This window comes from Pseudophryne corroboree, chromosome 9, assembly GCF_028390025.1.
Source record: "Pseudophryne corroboree isolate aPseCor3 chromosome 9, aPseCor3.hap2, whole genome shotgun sequence".
Taxonomy (NCBI): Eukaryota; Metazoa; Chordata; class Amphibia; order Anura; family Myobatrachidae; genus Pseudophryne; species Pseudophryne corroboree.
The window spans coordinates 193918152-193933086 of record NC_086452.1 but is presented as its reverse complement, the minus strand read 5'-3'; the positions used below and the strand labels follow the sequence as shown (position 1 = coordinate 193933086).

The window sequence follows — 14935 nt, the reverse complement described above, 5'->3', positions numbered from 1 at the left end:
ACTGAATGTACGTTTCACCACGCAGGCTTGATCACCAGTTGGTGAACAATCTCTTGTCTAACTACCCCTCTGGTTCTAGACCCTTTAACTGTGGATGACTACTCTGACTCCTGACCTTTGGCTATCCTTTGGAAACTTTTGTACTTGCAGAGTTCCATTGTCCACTATAGAAAGTACTTCAGTCTTAAAAGTTCCATGTTTTTATTATCTAACAAATTGCAACTCACTGGTTAAAACTCTGTACTCTTAGACAATATCCTTCCTCAATTAGTTGGGTTCTCCTTAAGCCATGTCATCAGCTCTGCTCTGAGGGAGCAGACCACCTCTGTCTCCAGGTGAACACATTCAGTAATTCATTCTTGTCAAAGTGGGAGATGAATCAAGCTTTGGAGAGACAAAATACCAGCCAATCAGCTCCTGACATTTTTTTAAACATAGCCTGTAGAAAACATAGCAGTCTTCTGCTAAATGGCAGTTAGAAGTAGATTGGCTGGTACTTTCTCTCTCTCCAAGGCATGATAAAACTATCGCAATTCCTAGATGGAGAACTAGATTGGCTGGTGGAGAAGTAGATTCTCCTAGATGGAGAAGAATGGAGAAGTAGATTGGCTGGTACTTTATCTCTCTCCAAGGCATGATAAAACTATCGCAATTCCTAGATGGAGAACTAGATGGAGATATCACTGTCATTAATGTAAATATGACCCGGGACAATTCGTTTAAAAAACAAAACAAAAAAACAACAGTCTGGGCCAGTTTAGTGGGTTGAAACTACAGTACATTGCAGGACACATCATATAATAATGTAATGGTCATGGTAAAAAAAACAGACATTCTAGAACTTGTATTTCAGTAAAACTTGCTGTGGAAACTAAGGGGGTCAATCCGAGTTGATCGCTCGCTAGCAATTTTTTGCAGCGCTACAATCAGGTCAAAACTCAGCATGCGTATGCACCGCAATGCACAGGTGCATCATACCGGTACATAGCGGATTGTTGCTGGGCGATGGATTTAACGAAGAAACCATTCGCACAGCCGATCGCAAGAAGATTGACAGGAAGAGGGCGTTTATGGGTGTCAACTGACCGTTTTCAGGGAGTGGTTGGAGAAACGCAGGCATGTCTAAGCATTTTCAGGGTGGGTGTCTGACGTCAGTTCCGGGACCAGACAGGCTGAAGTGATCGCAGTGGCTGAGTAAGTTCAGACCTACTTAGAAACTGCACAAATTGTTTTTGTACTGCTCAGCTGCACAGGCGTTCGCATACTTGCAAAGCGAAAATACACTCCCCCATAGGTGGCGACTATCTGATCGCAGCGCTGCAAAAAGTTGCTAGCGAGCGATCAACTCGGAATGACACCCTAAACTCATAGTCAATAAAAAGGAACTAATTCCAGGACAAGCTGAGACATTTAATGTATAGAGACTAGAGATGAAATATGACAACTGTTGCAATGACTCAATATTACAAATTTGACTATCAATAAAATGAAATTACATATATAACTGAATATTGCATACACCAATTAATGCTCATTAACTTTCTTATATAGTAACAGCTGCTTTATTAAGTCCTATAACATCAATGCATGTATACTGTTAAGAGATCAGAAAAAGAAATAAAAACATATGTTCAACCTAAGTAAGTGGCTTCAGTGCCATGTACAGTGTATTATAGTTTGGCAGTATTTAGTAAAAATGGATATAATTCAAAACAGCTACAGTATGTGTCAGGCATTGGCTCCCTAACCACCCACCTATCAATATACATAGAGAAGAAGTTACAACTACTTGTATCAATACAACCGAGTTACCTGAAGGACACCACTCAAGTCTTAAAACTTCTGGAGGAGATAAAATGGAATGACAGCTACATACTACCAAATGTAGTCAAAATGGAATGACTGCTACCTATGATGTGAAAGCACTATACACGTGCATAGACCATCAAGAAGAGTGCAAAGCCATAACATATATCCTACAGAAACAATCGGATCTACCAGAAGAACAAATCATCTTTGTAGTGAGAGGTATACAATTCATCCTCAGCCACAACACCTTCTGGTACAACAACACCCACTATAGACAGGTTCACAGCACAGCTATGGGCATTAAATTTGCCCCTAGCTACGCAAACCTGTTTATGGTGCAGTGGAAGAAGCAATCTGGAAAAATAATCCCCATCTAGAGCTCATAGTCACATGGAAAAGGTATATAGACGACATCCTAGTCATCTGGAATGGAACATCAAGCAAACTAACGAATTTCACTAACTACATCAATGACAACATCCTGAATCTTGAAATTACAGAAACTCAAATCAGAGAAGCAATTAACTTCTTGGACCTCACAATCTACACTGATAACAAAGGTATTCCAGGAGGAAAGTTCAAAAGAATCAAAAGAAATTGCTCAAAAAATGAGGTCTTTGAAGAACAAACAATCCAAAAAGAAAAATTCCTAGAAAGAAAATACAATGAAAACACAGTTAAGTAGACCTTAAAGTAAACAAAAGAAAGCCAAAGGGAAGACCTTCTGATATACAAGGACAAGAAAATGGATGAGAATAAAGTAGTAATGTTCATCACCAGCTACAACAGCCAGTACAACCTTGGCCAAGCCTCAAATGAGATTAGGAGATAATAGAATATCTAAAAGAACATCCCAAAATTACAGTATATACCGAAAAGCACCAAACATAAAAAATGAACTGGTATCCAGCTATCTACTGATAACCTCAAAAAAAACAAAACTTGGCTGGATGACACCACCGCTGTATTCCACTACTGAAACAGATGCAAAGCCTGTAAGACAAATAAACAAAAAAACACAAAAACAGTGAACAATTTCACAGCTCACTCAACCCTGAAAACATATAAAAAAATCAAAGAATTTGATATGTGATAGCAAAAGCATCATTTACCTGCTGTCCTATCCATGCAGCCTCCAATATGTGGGATGAACTGCAAGAAGTTTGAAGGTAAGAATGAATGAACATTTAAAGGAATATCAAAAAAGTAGAAACACACAGCGTCTCAGAACAACCCACAAACATGACGCAAGACTCATAAACTTCATGGCAATCAAGAAAGTTGAAATACCCTGGAGAGGAGGAGACTACATTAAAATAATGTCAAAGTAAGAAACAAAATGGATATATAACCTACAAACTGACTCCAAAAGGTCTGAATATCGACTTGGAGCTGAAAATCTTTCTTGGGGACTAGGCCCACGCCATGATGGTCACTGTTATGACCCCCCTATAATCAGTAAAAGCACAGAGTCATATCAACTTAAGGGATGCCCAACTCCACCCTGAACTTGGAAGCTAAGCAGGTTGGGCCTGACAAGTGATAATTGGGAGACCATTTTTGAACCCCAGGTACTGTAAAGCATCAGTGGATTTTTTGCCTGAGAAAAAGGATGGTAGAGCAAATAGCAGCAAAAACCACAAGTGTGAAGACCGTAGCTTAAAGAACAAAAAGAAAGAAGAAAATACTACTGTATATAAAGAACACTATAAAAGGATATATCACACACTTCACATACTGTATATACAAAACAAAAAAGTCAACAAATATTTACAAACATGACATGCACTAACAAAACTTCCACAAAATCCTACATAGGCACTATTTCTAGCATCATATTCCAACTATAAACAATGTTTCCACTTTGACCAAACAAATTATACATTAGTAACAGTTGCTCCAGCAAAAGTCTAAACGTAACACTTGATAGAGTCAAATTAATTTCTAATAAATATTCAAAATGCCAGCGCTAATATAAGTTGCGGACGCAAGGCGCATCTTATTACCATATGCAATAAAAGTGTGCTGTACGTTGCAAACACTACATCTCTTAAGAGAAAACAAGTACTCACACACATGGTCTGATTGAGGGCCAACTCTCATTGTATATATTTGATATTTAAAAGGGTATGTATACAATATAACACATGTACAGTATATATATGGTTACAGAGTACATTTTCATAGGAAGCAATTGTTACAAAAGAAATCATACAGTCACGGCTAGCATACAATTACCATCTCCCTGTCTCATGCTCACTACGCTCCATCTCCTCCATCTTTGGATCTCCGTCCATATCAGCTAACAGCAACTGAACAGAACAGCATCTCGATCAGCACCCAGCAGAAAACAGGAAGCTCTTGTGTGTGGGATCAGCTATACACAGTGTCTGTTGGGGGTGTACAGGTCTTCTGTTATTGGTCCAGGGGAGGGAACTTTCTCATTCATGATGAGTCATTGGTCAGTGTGAGGGCTTTGGTTCCAGGTTGCTGGCCTCTGGTTTCCTGTAACTGTAGTACTGGTCGCACAGGTTAATGACTATTATGAGAATGACCCCTTATTTATTTTATCCAAGACACATCTGTGTTATTCGTAATCATTTAGGGGGTGCTACCACAGGCAAAATAAATCTGCACAAGAAAAAGAGGAAAAGGGTTCGGAATGCCCTAAAGTGGTGCACACAAACTTATATTAAAATATAACTTTTATTACAATATATAGTAAAAACCAGCGAATATTAAAAAGAAAAATAAAGTAGTGTGAATAAGAAAGAAATCGTGATGAAAATTAAGAGAGCTGCGCACTAGATGTCATCCGTATGACTCCTACATTGTTCATGAGGTTTCAGGACAATGAAGAGTGTGTCAGGAGTATATATTTCCTATATGGCTATATTTCTGCTAATTGTGGAGGAACTCCTAAGGTAGGTGTCTCTGATTTTCTAATCCCTTCCAGGATATATAATATGAGACCGTTAGGAAAACAGGACTCCAGTTTTCATAATATGTGTTTGTAGTGAGATGATAGTAGTGCTCTAATGATTTACTGTATCTGATAATGAATAAACATAATAAACTGATCTCCCAACATTGTGTGCTATGTTTTGATTATATCACTGGGGTGGTAACAAAATTCTTGCTGAGTTTCAATTGTATCACAGGAGCATCTGAGCGCCCTCCTGAACTCCTTAAATGTTGTTACATCCACTATGAGAAAATCATGTATGTAATGATACAATTGTAACATATAGGAGAGAAACAGCAGGTGTCTTATTCACAGATTGAACTCTAGCAGCCTTATAACTTTTGGCTGTTCATACCTGATGATCGTATCTTGGTTTTATTGTGACGTAATAAAGGACTTATTTGCAGTTGACGTCGCCGCTAATAATAACTAATCAGTAGTCCCTTTTCACAATATTGATTACTTAACCCTTTCCCTCTCAGGATCACTTTATAATTATAAAGTAAATGCTCTTGAGTAATCCTTGTAAGAGCATTCAAGATTTGTTCTCTCTCTAGTTTTAACCTTTATTGTGATAAAACAGCAATTCAGCAAGCTTATTATATAGTGATTGGGAGATCGTTATAAGTGTGAACCATGTCACTGATATCACAATGATGTATTCAGTCCTTTATATAATACCTTTCAGTGTATATACTTGCACATCGGATATCCGATGTTGTTTATATCAGGACTGAGTACTGCATTTGTAAAAAGTATTTGATACATATCATTTATTATGCACAGTGTATCTCGATATACACAATGGATTCAGGCATTGGTTCTCTAATCAGGCTGTTTCCTATTCATAGAGCACTTAATACATATCATTCACTATGCACATAGTGTTTCAATATACACGAAGGAGTCAGACATTTGTTTTCTAATAAGACTGTTTCCTATTTGTATCCCCGCAGCTTGCATGGGATAAACACTCTTCATAAGATTATAATCCTTCCTAATCTAACATTGTCCGGTGACTATCTGATGTGCGCAGCTAGTCTGACGCACGCTTCGCTGTTCGCTTCATCAGTGGAGAGAGAGTCTGCCTCTGATGAAGCGAACAGCGAAGCGTGCGTCAGGCTAGCTGCGCACCTCAGATAGTCACCGGACAATGTTAGATTAGGAAGGATTATAATCTTATGAAGAGTGTTTATCCCATGCAAGCTGCGGGGATACAAATAGGAAACAGTCTTATTAGAAAACAAATGTCTGACTCCTTCGTGTATATTGAAACACTATGTGCATAGTGAATGATATGTATTAAGTGCTCTATGAATAGGAAACAGCCTGATTAGAGAACCAATGCCTGAATCCATTGTGTATATCGAGATACACTGTGCATAATAAATGATATGTATCAAATACTTTTTACAAATGCAGTACTCAGTCCTGATATAAACATCGGATATCCGATGTGCAAGTATATACACTGAAAGGTATTATATAAAGGACTGAATACATCATTGTGATATCAGTGACATGGTTCACACTTATAACGATCTCCCAATCACTATATAATAAGCTTGCTGAATTGCTGTCTTATCACAATAAAGGTTAAAACTAGAGAGAGAACAAATCTTGAATGCTCTTACAAGGATTACTCAAGAGCATTTACTTTATAATTATAAAGTGATCCTGAGAGGGAAAGGGTTAAGTAATCAATATTGTGACAAGGGACTACTGATTAGTTATTATTAGCGGCGACGTCCGCTGCAAATAAGTCCTTTATTACGTCACAATAAAACCAAGATACGATCATCAGGTATGAACAGCCAAAAGTTATAAGGCTGCTAGAGTTCAATCTGTGAATAAGACACCTGCTGTTTCTCTCCTATATGTTACAATTGTATCATTACATACATGATTTTCTCATAGTGGATGTAACAACATTTAAGAAATTCAGGAGGGCGCTCAGATGCTCCTGTGATACAATTGAAGCTCAGCAAGAATTTTGTTACCACCCCAGTGATATAATTAAAACATAGCACACAATGTTGGGAGATCAGTTTGTTATGTGTATTCATTATCAGATACAGTAAATCATTAGAGCACTACTATCATCACACTACAAACACATATTATGAAAACTGGAGTCCTGTTTTCCTAACGGTCTCATATTATATATCCTGGAAGGGATTAGAAAATCAGAGACACCTACCTTAGGAGTTCCTCCACAATTAGCAGAAATATAGCCATATAGGAAATATATACTCCTGACACACTCTTCATTGTCCTGAAACCTCATGAACAATTTAGGAGTCATACGGATGACATCTAGTGCGCAGCTCTCTTAATTTTCATCACGATTTCTTTCTTATTCACACTACTTTATTTTTCTTTTTAATATTCGCTGGTTTTTACTATATATTGTAATAAAAGTTATATTTTAATATATGTTTGTGTGCACCACTTTAGGGCATTCCGAACCCTTTTCCTCTTTTTCTTGCTCTGGTTTCCTGTCCACACATGCTCCTTTGAATGTCCTTTTGTTCCAGTAAAAGTGACTTCATATTCCTACATTTAATCATATCTACTCATTGCAATGTGCTACAATCTAACCACCGGTATCAAATTAACATACACATTCCTCCGATCATTTTGACGACATGTTTATCTTGCTCCGCTCCAACAATACACATACATGACATTATACTCCATTATAACATTTAAAACCTTATGTCTAGTGCTTGATATGTATAATTTATGTGCTGCATAAAATATGTGTTGAATATATCTTTGTGGCATGTCTGTGTAAATGCGTATGTTACCATATATTGCTGTGCACGCTGTGCGTATTTGCAAGCATAGCGACTCATTATGTGTGGAGTCTGTATGTTCTCTCTATGTAATATTTTTTACTTCGACACACTGTTACCAAATACAAAGAACTGATTTTTTCCTGATCACTTTTTCTGAACAGGTTTTCTAAGCTGAATCCCTTTTGATCTTTTATTCTATATTATTGTTGTATATGTAACAGACAATTCTGTAGAACTAAAAACAAAAGAATTTTAAGAAAAAAAGATCACCACATTTGAAACAGCTAACCTGCAACGTGAAAAGCCATTTATGATTGACAGCTGCAGCTCCAAATCAAAACGCTTGCAAATCCAAACAATAAAAGGAAAGAACAGGAAAATAACCTGATCATCACAATAAGCCATATATGATTGACAGCAGCATCAAATCAAAATGTCTACAAATCTAACCAATAAAAAGAAACAGACCACTACAAGAACACTCTCAGACACACCCTTTCCCAAAGTCCCTGACAAAACACGGCACTATCAAGCCGAGTGAAATGCATTGGACCACACCCCTGCCTCAAACCCGGAAGCCATGATTCCCTGGAAGATGCCAACAAATGCTTCACAGGAATCCAGACACAAAGGAGCCTGTGCACAACATCGCCGCTCCTGGGGAGAGGACGCCACACTGACCATAACAGAGGAAATAAGGACCCAGAGAGAAAAATCCCACACAGCGGGACCCCATGCAGCGGGAGAAGACATGTAAGTGCCCACCTGCAGCACCTTCTTACCAATGAACATTAAACCAGGTTACAACAGCTTTCCAGCTGATACTTTATTTCTCCCCTTTGGGGGAGGCAGTAACAAGAACTCTGCTTATCTTCATTTACCACCATTTCCATAAGAGGACCTGAACATTCTTTCTTTCACGGACTGTACCTCTCTTTTAAAAAAAAACACAATTTTTGTCCTTATTTTTATTTTTATTAATTTTGATAGTTTATTTTTTATTTCTTCATTTTTATCTAATTTTTCTATTTGTCTAAATGTTGCATGTAGATTAACCTTATCTGTACATTGTGATAATAATACTGAACTCTACAAAATCCAGATACTCAGTATAAACAATAAATAGTTATTTTATTGTACACTATCATTATCCTGTTGCACCTGAGGTTTCTGTTCACATCCAATATGTGTCAAATAGTATAATATAATTTTATGAATAGCTTGCCAGACAGGGACAAATGTAAATGGTTAAAACATGCTCTTGTTGCTTATATGAATAAGTGCTAAAATAAATATTTGCACACACTGTATATAATCGCTAAGAAAAAATATTTATACAAAGAAAGAGCTACAGTATCTAATGCAAACCAATCCTATCACCCCCATTTTTTTTTCCGTCTTATGATCCATAACTCTAAGACAAACCCTTCTGGAAGACCTATTGTGGCTGGAATAGACTTTTTGGGGGATATTCAATTGTTTGAAAAGTCAGTTGGGTGTCTGTTTTTTTCCTATCTAATAGACAGGAAAAAACAGACACCCAATCGACTTTTCAAACATTTGAATTCCCCCCTTTGACCTCACATTTATCCAAATACATGGATATCGCTTTCTCAATTAGCATGTAACCCAACTACCATCTTACTTAAGAGACACCACTACTGTATTAAATCTAATGGAGAATATGACTTGGAAAGAGATATGTGGGCAATGATAGATGTGCAATCCCTGTATACTTGTATCGAACACTCCTAAAAGAGTGGAAGCCTGTAAGGAGTATTTATACAAAGAACCATCATTGTCAGATGCTCACACGAATTGTATATGCAATCTTATACTTTGCATTCTAAAACATAACTATTTTAAATTCCTGGATCAATTTTATCTTCAAGTCTGTGGAACCACAATGGGGACTATTTTTGTGCCCATCTTTGCTAACTTATTTATGGGCTGTTGGGAGAACACATCTTTAATGACCTCTCTATCAAATATTTTTTTATTACAAGTGTTATATTGATGATATTTTAATAATTTGGGTAGGTACTATTAAGGTTTTTAATCTGTTTTTAATAAGATGAATTTCATTTTTACCACTGATATAAGCAAGGAATCAACAGAATTTCTCGACCTGGTGCTTACGAGTTGTGGGGAAGAGGAGAGTACCAAGAACCATATTAAGATGGTTGACATGAACAGCTATGTACACTACAAGAGAAATCACTTCAAGAAATGGAAAGATAATATTCCCTATTCACAGATTCACTGGATAAATAGACCAGTAAGAAACTCTCGGATTGCGAACAACAACTACAAATATATATGGACAGAACAGAATTGTTGAACTACTGGACCAAAGAGGAGAAGGAAGAATGTGTTAAATTCATCACCACCTACAAAAGACATGAACAGATGATAAAGAAATCCTTTAAAACCATTGGAACATACTACTCCTGGTCCCAGTTTTTAAGGAAGAAGTACAACCACCACAACTGGTGTACAGGAAATAAAAGAATTTGAAATATCTTCTGGCACATAGTACGATTAGACCAATTTAAGAACAGTCATCCATCCTACCTAAATGTATACAATGCTAAAAATGCAGCAGGCGTAATATCTGCAGGTATTTGCAACCCAACAGAATTTTTTTTTTCACAATACTGATTCTACTAAGAAATACAAGATTAAACAGTTTATGAGCTGATATACATCATCTGTTGTTTATTTATTGGAATGTTTATGCAACTTGAAATGTGTGGGGAAGACCAAGAGACTGCTCAAAGCAAGTATTCAAGAACATGTCCTAAATATTAAGTATAAGATTCAGGCACATGCAGTATCAAAACACTTCATGTTGTGCCACAATTCTGACCCAGAGGAACTTACTTTTAAGGCAATTGAACTAGTGACTCTTGGTGAATGAGGTGGCAATCTCTCCAATCTACTTTCCAGGAGAGAAATGTACTGGATCTATGAGTAAAAAAAACTTTGCATCCAAATGAAATTAACAAAGGCTATCAAATAGCCCCCATCCTATAATTCTAAGGTGCTGTATTAATTTCGTCATGTTACACCTCCTCGTTACATCACATGTCCAGTAACTACAGCCACACAACACTGGATATGCCCAATCTTGTCTTATCTTGGAAGCTATGTAGTGTTGGGCCTGGTCAGTACTTCAATGGGAGACTTCCTAGGAATACCAGCTGCTTTAGGATTGGAAAATACTATACCTCATATGGACATACTGGTGCATTTTTTGTGCCTCTAAATGAATCTGTTAACATTTACATAAAAAATATTTATATTTTAATGACCAATTTCTAATAATAGCCCCCTTACAAGTTCTGTCCCTGCATGCGATTTTTCATACAGCCATACAATGTAATCAATAATCGTATTGCGAATTGGGTCGTCAGATGTGGATTGTGATAAATCGGCACCTAAACATTGTATGGCAACTTACTACTATTTCCTTCTTTTGACATTGTTAAATATATAAAACGGGACTTTACCATGATTTATTGCTTGATTGTGTTATTGGGCAGTTCAGTGCAGGATCCAGGATATGTTCCAGGATCCATGTGTTTTTGCATTCGTGGCAGTGAAAACAGTAATTGGGTATTTTTTTCTCCTGATAGGTGAAAAAAAAATATCCGCTACTATCACCTATTGGGGCTAATTGAATAAGCCCCTGGGGATCAATTAGCAGAGTTAATTTAACATGGCTAATTGAATTCCCCTCAAAAGCTACATAAAACAGCAATTTATTTATGGGGTGGAATAGGTTGATTAGATGGTTGTTTAATCACTGCAATAAGAAATGATTTAAAAAAAAAGTAGTCTCTCATTTCTACCATTTATTAAAGAGAAATAAACTTTTGCTGTGGCAGTCTAGCGATATTCAGGTACCCAGGTGACACGTGGAACAGAAGTGGTAAAGGGATAATTTACAGCTTTACTTGACCATTCTCCATACAGTATGTATTGAAGTGATACATGTTAATCAGAAATTAGCTTGTCGGCTGTAACCCTTTCACGTATAAGATGAAGTGAGAAGGGCCATTTTATGGCTTCAATAAATTGGCCTTTAAGTCTCCACATTGTACATTGCATATTCTGCAGTCTAGGGTATTTCCTTAGATCTTGCCTTCTGTCAAATGACATTTGTTTAACTTCGTATAAACAAATAAGCATCACTCCCCTACAAATCAAAGACTGATAACATTATGTTCCTCATGACACAAAAGATATGCAGTTTCTGAAAATGTTATAAGGTTATCTCTAATCAAAAGAGCAGTGTGGCTCTGCGAGTCTCTTAACCAGTTTCTCTCCTTTTATCAATTACCGTAATCTAAATACAGACTGATCTACGTCTGTTTGACATTGTACATAGCTATAAATGTTTTTATAAAACACCCTTTTCCTTTGTGTGTCAAAACAGTGTTGAGAGCATGATGAAATATTATTTTCCATTGGAAAAAATAAAATAAACAAAATAGTATGCCAGATTAAAAAAAATAAAAAAATGTATATTAGCCAACAGTTGTAACCTTACAGCGTTCAATACATGTACTCTGAAAAAGAAAATGACCCATTGCTCAGGTGAAGTTCCAAATTCCCTATACATACCTGAAACGCACAGGTGCATCTCCTTCAGGAGCTGTCCATGAAGCAGAGATAGACGATTTGACATTAGGATTTGTGTGGCTGACTGCTGTGTTCTGCATAGGAGAAAGAAAACATGAATGATCTTTTAGTTTCAGCAGAAGCTTCAATTTGACTTCAAATACTGTACATCTAAAATAGCAAAATTTGCAGAAGAGCAAACCATGTTTCTCTTATTTTTGCATGCAGGGCAAATACTGTGCACTGTTGTATGCTACACATACATATTAACATATAGGGGGATACATACAGTACAATGGTTTTATTTATATAAATTTTGGTTTGCACATGGTTTTGCCCATTAGCTGACAAATTTTCTGCTGCGATCAGGTCTGAATTAGGCCCACTGTGCGCACCCACACTCGTTTGAAGCAGGTCGTCAGTCTTCCATGCATGCAGCTCAATCCTAGCCGAGCAGATAATTTTTCGTTCAGATAGTTTGTGAAATTGCCCAATGTGTACACTCAATATTGTTTGTCAGGGAGATCAAGGGAAAATCGCTCATCTTCTAAATTGTTCATCCTTCACATCTCTCAGGTCTTCTGATGTGTCTGAGCCTTTAGAGGGCTACACTGAAATGTTTTGAGAATTTTTACTTCTCCATCCACTGTGTTTGGATTTATGAGGTAGGGCCTTTAACCCTTCTATTCTGCTCGGGTCTACTATACTCATGTACTGTTTGGGTCAATATGACCTGTATCATAAAATTACGCTTTTCATTAATATTCAAACAAGGGATATCAAAGATATTGAGGATTCAAACAAGGAATATTGAGCAGGAGGTCAAGGAGGATCAAGTCCCATTTTATTTGTTCATTTTTTGAAAGACCATATGGAGTTGTAGCGATGATTTCATTTACAATGTCATCCCCATTGTGTGTGAAAACGTGTAAAGATAACATAATCCAAATGTAAACCGATGAACTGACATTGTATTTGTAATTTTCATAATTTTTATTGTTGAAGTAATGTGTTTCTAAACAATTATGGTCACTCACTACTAGAATATTCACAATGGATCATAACAACTATTTGCCAAAAAAAAAATACAAGTCATAAAATATGGAAATAATAATTACATAAATAACGAACTGACACCGAAACGAATTTCATTTTGGGTCAAATAGACCCGAACAGTACAGCAGGGTTAAGAGGCAGATTTCTCGGCATAGTTATTTCATATTTTACATTTTTAACACTTACATTTCATCATATTGCTCAATGCTACTGTAGTTAACAAAATCAGTCCTCATTTTTTGAGACTATATTGTGATACAAGATATGGAGTGTCTCATATAGAAATGCAAATTGCTCTTTTTACTGCAATTGTGCACTTAAAATTCTTACGCATCCATAACCATGCTGACTGAGATGCATTAAGTGCTTATTACTCCTTGCGCTAAATGGAAGTTAAATGGAAGCATGGTTTAAGTAAAGTATTGTTTGTAATGTATTAGTGTACTAATGCATCTGCTTAGTGGTGGATCACTTGCAGGTGCTCAACTCCTGGTGCAAAAGAAGAATAAACCACAATTGGTCACATCTGATCAGGTATGTGTGTGATTTCCCAATACTATGTTATTGTTTGTGCTGCAGTCTATTCACATTAGACTAGTGATAATGGCAGATTGGTCCACAGCAATAAGGAATATACCACAGCAATGCAGCAGCGTTCGCATGCTGATGCCATGTGCAGTGTGTATGCACAAGTAGAAGCTGCACTGTTCGTGCAAACACTGTGTGATGTAACGGCATATCACATGTGCAAAAGCCTCTGTCTGATTGATAGGCAGGAGGGTGCGTCGTGTCAGCATCTTATGGGTATGTCACACGCATGCCTTGATGCTGTCTGCCTTAGCAGCTAGGCTGCGTAGGCAAAGGGCAACCCTAAACATGCGAGAGAATCGGGGGTGCTGACAGGGTTGGCAGTGGTTTCGGCATTATCGTGGTGGGGGCATTCATCTTCTCCCCTTATAGCCTTTGGAACATGCTGATTGGGTGAGAGCTGTGACAAACGGCTCTTTCAGCCAATCAGCAGTCTTCCATAGACTATAATGTGAACTGGCATCAGAGCCAAAATCTTAGGATCAGACAGCCGGATCCTGAGGTTTTGGCTTGCTTGCTTTGGAATTCGGGGCAGGCAAAAAAAAAAAAAAAATATGTAAATATATTTACAAAAGTAGCACAGCTTACAAGGGCAGTATGTGCATGTCCTGTCCGTTTACACTCCAATCAAGATGGCATATGGTACAGGACAATAGAAATATTTTGCAGTTACTGGTACTTTTTGGGCTCACCATACCAACACAAGCATCCAAGTGCTGCCCATAGGCATTTGCCTCACGTGCCTAGTGGGAAATTCACCACTGCACACACACGATTAGTTGGCTGTACGCAGAACCATATATTTCTACTGGAATACTGTGCAGCATCATAAAGATGGAGTACTAATAAATATCCTGTAGTATAATGTACTATGCTCCCAACAAAATGTCTTCTCCTGCTTATTTCTAATGGAACTGCTCAGGGCCGAAACTAGGATTTTCGACACCCGGGGCAAGGCAATAGTTTGCGCCCCCCCCCCCCAAAAAAAAAAAAAAAGAACAACAAAAACAACAGTAAAACAAACTCAGTCAGACTAAAATATCAGATTACCAGGAAATTTGAAAAAAGGAGATACTATTGGACAATATTC

At 37.3% G+C, this 14935-nt stretch overlaps 1 protein-coding gene across 4 annotated transcripts in view; it reads right to left on the bottom strand.

Annotated features, from left to right (window-relative positions):
- The window catches only part of LOC134957844 (putative ferric-chelate reductase 1), a 265125-nt gene that overhangs the window by 151528 nt on the left and 98662 nt on the right, over nt 1-14935 (bottom strand). For all 4 annotated transcript variants that reach the window (XM_063940058.1, XM_063940057.1, XM_063940060.1 and 1 more), the window contains one exon: nt 12205-12296. In XM_063940058.1, the coding sequence (XP_063796128.1) occupies nt 12205-12296 (92 nt within the window). The remainder of the gene's footprint in view (nt 1-12204; nt 12297-14935) is intronic.